We start from the raw sequence: 9,134 nt of genomic DNA, 5'->3' as shown, positions 1-9,134 counted from the left end.
TAATTCAGCCTCTGAAGACATGACGCGTGTATCAATGAGTTTTGAGATGGATTTGCCCCCACCTTATGCCAAAGTTTGAAAAGACACTAAGCGTTAGTGGGCAGCAGGCTAAAGCCTAGCACCTAGGCAGGAGCCAGGCGGATTTAAGTAAATTTATGATATACCATATAACTAAGTGCCTTTTTATACATAAAAAATACAAAATTGTATTTAGATAGATAAATTACAAAATAAAATGACATACAGATAATAAAGTATTAGAACATATTGAAAACATGGGAAACAAGCATATAATGAATTTCATCCAAGTATTCAACAAATCTCTTACATTTTATTAAAAAAAATGCAAAAATGGTAATCAATTTTTCTGTCCAATTGAGAATCGCGACCTAGGTAGGTGCCTAGGCGGGTCTAGACGGGCTAAATGGATGCCTAAGCAAGTCTAGGCGCCCTTTATTAATCTTCAAATGCCTAAGAATTAATCGGAACGGTAACCAACATCCTACACGGCGCTAGGCAGAGATTTTTTAGAACAGTCCCTTATACCCAAACGAAGTGTTAAGATTCGCTTAAATAAACTAACTAGTTTTTTGTCAAATGATATGTCTTTTCAATTTTAAAACAATTCTACGTTTGAATCTCCCTTACCCCACTAATAAAACAATATTAGAAAAAATCTAAATGTGAGATGAGCATAACAACCAATTGGTTTTGCCGACTACAACCATGTACATGAAGGCCCCAATCTAGCAAGGGTTGGTCCTTTACTCACAACATAACAAGGCACAAATTCTTAAAATAGCATAATAAAGGCCCAATCTAGCATTTGACAATCAAGATAGTTCTGGCGGAAAATACATCAATCGATGAAAAAACCTTAACAGCTTCAAAAGCTTTTATTCTGTTGAATGAAAACCTCAAACTTACTACTACAAGGCAGGGCCGTTACTTACACAAACATATTCTTTACGAACCAGCGAGCAGAGTCCAACTACTAACCTGAGAGCGGCCAAAAGTTTTCCCTTTGAAGTGATATAAATAAGCAATAAAAGAATATTAGACCGCACGGTCACTTCTTAGTCTGCTCTGGATTGGCCTGATCGAGAAGACAAGATGATGCCAACAATGAGGCCGTAAAGGGCCAGTGCTTCAGCAAAAATGAGAATGAGGATCATCCCAACAAAGAGTTTTGGCTGCTGTGCATTAGCTCTACAAAACAAGCTCAGTTAATCCAGAGGTGCACAACTTAATTAAAATTAGGTTGAGACTACTACGTAGAGACTATAGAGGATAATAAATCTCAAATAAAAAAGAGCATTTAAAGTAAGGAATATCGATCAAGCGCTACAACCAAATATCTTTCAATAACCAATTAAAACTCTAGTTGTTCTGCTCTTTTGCTCTCAAGTGACAAAAAGTAGCTTCACAGATCCATGAAAACTTAAGGGCTAAGGGCCATCGTTTCATCTTTACTCCTTTTGACCCACACTGCCAAATTATAGTAAAACGCTATACCATTTGTCTACCAAATTATACTAGTTATAAACTTCAAATTTAACCACTGTTGGTACTTTCTGAGTATTGTGATTTGTGACGCATACATATGAGAATTAGAATCATATTCAGGGCCATACAGATTACAATTACACCAAAAGTCCATATTACTTGTAAAGAGAACTTTAATATTAATTCTCAAGTAATTCCAAGCCCTAAATTAGAACCACTCCAATAGTTGTTCTTGAGAATGATATTTTCGTCTTACGTGTCAAACATACATTGACATTTGGATCATATTCTGCGAGACACGTTTTACTACAGTTCAGATACTACTCTGGCCTTGGACTTCTTTACACATTGCCAGGAACAGTTAAGATACTTATACTTTTGGGAATAGGAGTGATATGGGCTAATGGGGGGAATTATACCTTTAAATTTTTAGGTATGGGATAAACATCCCCTGACAATGATACCTAGTTAAATTGGGAATAGAGCAATATCATCAAAATGTGGCCCACTTATTTATTCATTCCTTGTGTTAGTAAACGGTGGATTTTCCAGAAATGGAAATGATACCCAACCTTGCATTCTCATTCCTTGTAAGTAAACATGACATCAATTTATTAGCCCTAGCATAGTTTACAATGTTTTCACTATCCATTTCCATACCACGATTTATCATTAATTTTAGTTCTAGTCTGTCGTGGCTTTAAGTTACTAACTTACTATCCTTGTCTTGGACTCCAACTTCCCATATTAAAATGAACTCAGGGGTTTAATATCCTTCCTTGGATATTCCAATTTACAATGACTATACTAATCCGCTATCAGGCCAATCTCTTTATCTTTAAATCTAGTCTTGGAAAAAAAATTTGCTTTGCATATCAATTCTGAAATTAAACAAGAGGCTAAGTAATTTGGTTCATTGTGACAGTCGGTAACAAAAAGCTCACCAACAAACTCTACTACTCGGAAATTTCTGTAAGAGACAAATAAAAGAAAGGAAAACAAGAAAGACCAGTATTGCTATTTGTGAAGTTAGTTCTACTCTGTTCACTGCTCAAAAAGCATGTTTAAGGACAAATATGGCTACCGTAATTATTCTCTGCCTAATACTCGAAAAGAAAAAGAACGGGGTACTGATTTGAACAGCATCTACTTCAATGAAATTTATTTTTATCATAGACATTAAAACATATAAAACAAACCAGAAAACAACAAGAACCAATTATGGAAACGCATATGCACTTAGATCAGAACTTATACCTTACACCAGCGTCGCCAACAATACCAATTGCCATTCCAGCAGAGAGCCCAGCGAGACCGCAAGCAAGACCAGATGAGAGATGTGCATAACCATCAAAGAGGTAATATGACTTGGCCTTAGGGTTAATCCCGGTACTGATGATAACAGCAATAATAAGGCCATAAATACCCAGAACTCCAGCCATAACAACCGGAACAATGGATTTCATCACCAGCTCAGGCCTCATCACTCCCATAGATGCCACACCAACACCACTCTTTGCTGTGCCATAGGCAGCTCCCATACCTAAAATACAAATCCCCTACGAGGTCGCCGTCATATCAAGTACACTAAACCTCCATTCGGGGTTCTAAAATTTTGGGTAATAAATGCAAGTATGTAGTATAAACCAAGCCAAACAGATCAATCAGTCTCTTTTGAGTGATGGGGTTTGAGATCCATGTTAACAAACTCCAACAACATATCATCAGACCATAAGTGAATAATAATAGTCAAATTTAGCTCCTTTCAAGCAAAAGTTTTGTACTTTCAGGGTCCCAAATGATAATTAACCAAAAATTAACCATCAAAACTGTAACTTCACCTAATTACCTAATTGCTTGTTATTAGAGCAACCAATTTCAATTGACAACCGAATGGAACAGATGATCAAATCCAAAGTAGATCTAAACTTTCTCGGGAACCAAACACATTGCAAAAAGAAAAACGCAGAGAAAAAGCGAGATTGGAGTTAAGAGTTTGGATACATGAGAAAACGAGGGCAGCAGCAGCGCCGAGGAAGCCGAAGAACGGCGCCGTTTCATCGCCACTGAATGTTGAAGACATTGCGAAGCGTGGATTTGGGATCTCTGATCTCTCTCTCCCTCGCTCAGTGATTGGTGTGTCTGCTGCTGAACCAAGCGAAAGTCGTCGACGGGAATCGCTAAACTGCTATCATTTGTAATCTCCCTCATTAGTTGCAAGCTGGATGGGCCGGGTATTGCCCGAATCCGACTTGTTTGTAAGTTTCCCAAGGACCCAACCCAATTTCTTTTGGACTTTTTAGGACCCAAGGACATGGACGAAACGTAGTTCTGGGTACCAAGACTGAAATCAAACGATTACAAATCAAACTAGTTGAATCGTGTACGGTACGAGCGGGTCACATTGTAATACGAAGAGTGACATCTAACTACGTGGACGATGACATAACAAGTGAATATCAATACAGTATTAACAACATTATATTGACATATTTGTACTAAATATGGACGTGTTGATCCTAAAAACTACCACGCCTACATGACATGCAGACCGAGTAATTAATAAGCTAATTACGTCATTCGGTTGTGTGCAGGGCGTGCCAACTCGTTGGCCAAGCTCGGCTGGGAGTGAAATGTGTTGATGTTGCGTTGAGCGCGTTGCTGACTTCTTGATCTTGCGACTGCGGTCGAGGAAGGAACACGTCTCAGCCCTTAGGTTCTAGAGTCTGAGGACAAGGTTGCTAGTTTTGCGAAGTTCAATATCATATTCGACTTTTAATGTGCCGAATGTAGTAACCTGTAATACCTCACTTCGTCGAGAAGGCTAATGAGATGACTTCTGCCAATAAGGATTCGAAAATCCTTCTCGACCGAGACTTGGATAGATAACCAGTCAGTCTTGACGCAGTATTGTTTATCCAAACTGAAGGTGCTCCGCGATCGGCTAATTCTACGGCAACAGTTTATCCAAATTGAAGATGTCACCGGTTGCCTTCACAGTGTTGTTTATCCAAACTGAAGATGTGTTGGCGGAAAAAGAAAATAAAAATCTGAAGGTTGTTGAGAAGTTTCGCGTAGAGCGAGAGTTTGCGCAGAGCAGTTTGTGTGTTAAATTGGAGGAGGCCTTTATGTTGCCACTACCTCTGTACTTATAGTTCATCAGTAGCCTTGCCGTCGTAAATTCCAAGATAATATGAACATTATCTTTCAAGTACGTATATTCCTGCTTGGCACGACTTGATGATTTTGTAGAGTCCAATCGGGATTCTATTACTTCCCGAGTCTGATAAAGGTATGATAGAATTATAGTTGCACTAAAAGTTGTCAACTATCCCATTGACTCACACTTTGTACATTGCCTGCATGGAATCCCATACTGATTCATCAAATGCAATATCCGATCTGCCATGTGCTAAAAATGGGATTGCATGGATAGAATTGCATGGAATTATCCAAATACCAAGACCTCATCAGCTTGAATCATTGGCTAAAGATAAAGCCCAGGTAAAAAAAAAATCCAAATGTTGCTAGTAAACGAATTGCTGCTTGCAACCTCATTTTTTTAGCGTATGAAAGTGGCAAGGTAATTTAGAAAGTTATTAAGAGATAATTATTATGATTAAAAATTATCTTAACATCTCACATACCCAACGGTCTAGTAATCTGCTTACGCAACAGGCTCAACTCCTCGGACCGATAGTGTAAAATTAGGTCTAAACAGGACGCCAATCAACAGTCTGCCAAATATTGATGACATATCAACAAATACTTAGTTGGTATAGATAACAAAAAGTCATAATTGTGTTGATTTGATAAAGCTTGCATGATGCAAAAGTTGTTGAGTCTCCCAGAAACCCTAGATCAGTAAACCCACAGCCGCTAGCCTCTTGCTTCGGCTTGGGGTCAACAGCGATCCAATTGTCGACCTCGTCCCCTCCAACACATTGTGCCAACACCTCTGTATGTTCCCTACCCTGGGCCCTGCATTCCTTCCCAACCCCCACCCCCCTAGCGCTTCTTTTTTCTCCATTTCCCCATTTCCCTTACCACACTCTGCTTCAACCCTACCCCGTGTCCTTTTGCCTCTTTTCTCCTAGCCTCGTCTATCTTCGCTCTCCCTTTCCCCTAGCCCCCATGTCTTGCCTCGTCTTTCTCCCACTCCCTTTCTTTTACATGCATCTCTTCCTCCTCTTCACCGTCCCATTTCCTACCTTTTTTTGTAGGCAATCCACAACCACTATTTGATGAAGCCTGTTTTTTTTCTTTTATCTCTCTCCATCTTTATGGAGTGTGGCCCTCCCAAATCCTCTCTCTCGAAGTGGAAGCAGACGGTGGTGAGTCCCAATCCCCGAATTTCGGTGGTGGTGGGCCTGAGCTCGGTCTCAGATTAAGTGCTTCGTCCCAATCCTTTTGATTTTTTGCTCACCTCTTGGAGAATTTCAGCTCGTTGCACCATATTTAAATTAGTCCTAGGTTTATCTCTAATCCCTAACCCAAACAACTACTTAGATCTCATTCATTTTGCATCACACGAAAGCTCTCATTTACCCTCCCACTCCTCTGCCTTCAAATCCTTCAATTTCCTACTAAACGCTTGCTTTCGATTGAGAAGCCTCTATTGGCCACTATTTTTGCTACCCACCTCGAGAGTGAGTCGTCGCTCACTCAAATGAAGGTGTTCAAAACGATTTGCAGTTGGTTGGGTCTCCGGGCCGTCTTCTTTTACAGTTCTATTGGTGTTCTGTCTTCTTGCTTTGTTGGCATCAAAAGTCTTCCCTTGCTGGTCTTCGAGTGGTGGATATGGTTGTTGGTTGTGTCTGCTTATATCTTTTGCTGAGCTTTATATAGAGGCAAATTTATGTATTATTTGTAAATCTTTGTTGTTGTTAAGTTAGAGATTAAATTTGTTCATTTGGGACTGATTTCATATGTGGTCTTGTTTTATGGCCTTAGTGTTTTGTTTATGTTGACCGCGTATTCGCTAAACCCAACGACGAATTGGTAAGATACATGGTGATTGTTGCACTAACTACTTGCGTCAACAATCAAGTCTTGGATCATCATATACTTTGCTTAGGATGTTTTGTCCACTTGGGCTACTAGCAGCATTTCTTTAGTTCATCGATTGTAACATTTTCTTCTATGAATGAAGCTTATTTTGACAAGAAAAAACTAAATATGGATGACATTAACCACATCTGTGTATGATCGCTATCTTTGTGATAATAACTACCACATAACCAATCATCACAACCCTATCAGATTTGCAGTGCACCATTTCCACTGTCATGTTGATAACCATTGAAACCATTGTCGTCCTAATTTTTAGTTCTTAGAGTAGTAATATTGCTTGTAATAATAAAATAAATAATAAATAAATTACAATAACTACTCATTCAAATTGGCCATAATTACCTACTAACAAGCCTAGGATATCTAATTTACCTACTATAACAATCCTAGTATATGTATAATTTAGAGTAATTATAGCTAACTGCATTTTACACCATTCAGGTTTGAGGTGGTTTCTAAAATGGGTCATGAGGTTCTAATTTTTTTTTTCACATTGCACCTAGAAGTTATAAGTCCATATTGTATGAGTAAATTATAGGTATAATTAGCAAGGGTGCCCGCGCGATGCTGGAAGTTTTAAAATCGTGTAAAACATGTAGAAAGTCCTTAATATATATACTACATATATGTGTGTGATAGGAAATACTATTTAAATACATGTGAAAATATATTTACAACCCTAGTAAATACATGTGGAAATATATTTACAACCTTATTTACAAAAAGGAACAAAATAGGTGTCTAAGGGTGGAATGAACTGCCTATTGTCAAAAATATTCCAACAACCTTATACAAGAGATTGGTTAACCAATCAACTTTTCAAAGATAGGTCTGAATACAAAAGCATGTTGATGCGAAAATTAACTTAACACACAAATTAAACCCTCTTGTATCAATTGTAGTAAAGAATGTAAGTAGGGATCGTTCTGGACCGGGGATTAGGAGGGCTTGCTAATAACCTCTAAATTGACTTAAAAACATATAAACAAAGTTAAAAACACTAAACTAGACTCAAAGAACTCAAAACAACTAATTAGATTCAAACTAGACACTAAGAATGACTTTGGACGAAAATTGGTTTTAACTTAACTCAAAACACTTAAAAACACAACTAGGACATATTCTAACTAATTAGACACTCTAAAGTAAAGGGGGATTTGATTTTGGATGAATTTAAGTAAAAACAAGTAACTAAAGACTTAAAACAGATTTTGGACGAATTTGGTGATTTGAATGGATGATGGGCTAGCTAGAAGGTCTTTCTCCACACATGACACACTTGCATATAAAACGATTTCCAGTTGCTTTTCAATAAACCATGAACCTCAACACCCCAGATTAATTAGGTATGCTTAAATTAATCCTCAGATTTTCCTAATTTCATTGAATTGGATGATTGCATACAACAACCCAAAGCATTCCCCACAAGTTCCCTACATGAATTGCATAATAGAGATACAAGCAAGAATCATTAAGTTCTATGAAAATCATAAGTATTGACGAAACACTTGTAACTATGAATTGCATGAAACTTATGCCAAGAATTTACTTAACACGGTTGTGACGAACAACCTTTACTACTTGTGAATATAAGTTCATAACGATTAGGTGAAACTCCCTTATATCCTATCATCATATTTATGCATGGAAATTAAGCGTGCACTCTCAACCAACATACACAAATCAATTTTAATTCAAATGGATAAGTAAATTGAATTCACAACTTATGAATCACAACTGAAAGTAATCAAATCATATTGCAAGCATGAACATGGTTTAGAATTCCCCCCTAGCTAAGGGGGGTTTAGTTCATCATACTTACAAAGCAAAGATAAACAAATTTAGACATTGAAAACAAAAGAAAGAAAACACCTAAAAACGCTCCAACAATCCAACTTAAATGGCAAGCACGTCCAAGGGTCCTCCTTCTTCTCTTTGTTGCGGCACAAGGTGTGGTTTGATGGATGAGTGGTAAATTATGGTGGTGGATGGATATAAGTGAGTTATGGTGAAGGGTGGATGGGTGGATTGTGTTCTCTTTGGTTTTCTTCTCCCTTGTTATGGTGAAGGGTGGATGTATTTATAGGCTTGGGAGAGGAGTGTATGGAGTTGTAATGAGTGGATGTAATGGGTGTAGTGGATGAGTGTTTGGTAATAAGTGGATGTAATGGGTGTAGTGGATGGATGTTTGGAGTTGTAGGTCAACACACTTGCACACACACATGCTGATTTCTAGCCTTCAAATCTTCAAAAACGTCCATCCTCATGTCTCCATGCTTGCACTATCCAATCTTGGCTAAAAAATGCTCTAAAATGCTCCAAAATGAACTTTCTAGCCAACTTTGTTATTATGACCTACAAACACACGAAAATAGCTTAAAATACATAAATAACTAAGAAATAACAACACAAATGCACAAGAACAAGCTAATTAAGTCGCATAAATATGCTCTTATCAAATTCCCCCACACTTAGCTTTTGCTAGTCCTCGAGCAAAACAAAAGAAACAAAACGAAACAAAACAAACAAAACATAACCTAACCTTCCAACATTTG

General features: G+C 37.9%; 1 protein-coding gene across 1 annotated transcript; it reads right to left on the bottom strand.

Annotated features, from left to right (window-relative positions):
• Positions 1–776: 776 nt before the first annotated feature.
• Positions 777–3,697, bottom strand: LOC126584949 (V-type proton ATPase 16 kDa proteolipid subunit). The gene is made up of 3 exons (XM_050249325.1): positions 3,511–3,697; positions 2,764–3,049; positions 777–1,209 (listed from the first exon to the last, which is right to left on the bottom strand). Exons 1-3 carry the CDS (start codon positions 3,587–3,589, stop codon positions 1,077–1,079), a joined length of 498 nt encoding a protein of 165 aa, XP_050105282.1. The 5' UTR covers positions 3,590–3,697; the 3' UTR covers positions 777–1,076.
• Positions 3,698–9,134: the final 5,437 nt, after the last annotated feature.

The sequence above is a fragment of the Malus sylvestris genome, chromosome 10 (genome assembly GCF_916048215.2).
Source record: "Malus sylvestris chromosome 10, drMalSylv7.2, whole genome shotgun sequence".
NCBI lineage: Eukaryota > Viridiplantae > Streptophyta > Magnoliopsida > Rosales > Rosaceae > Malus > Malus sylvestris.
The sequence above is the reverse complement of the archived record's forward strand: the minus strand, read 5'-3'. Positions and strand labels throughout refer to the sequence as shown.

Bases quoted from the DNA above. Each gene is read 5' to 3' on its own strand.
- LOC126584949 (XM_050249325.1), bottom strand. From the start codon at position 3,589: ATGTCTTCAACATTCAGTGGCGATGAAACGGCGCCGTTCTTCGGCTTC. The intron at 3,050-3,510 runs GTATCCAAACTC...TTTGTATTTTAG, and splicing joins TGCTGCCCTCGTTTTCTCAT to GTATGGGAGCTGCCTATGGC. The intron at 1,210-2,763 runs GTATAAGTTCTG...CTTGTTTTGTAG, and splicing joins GTTGGCGACGCTGGTGTAAG to AGCTAATGCACAGCAGCCAA.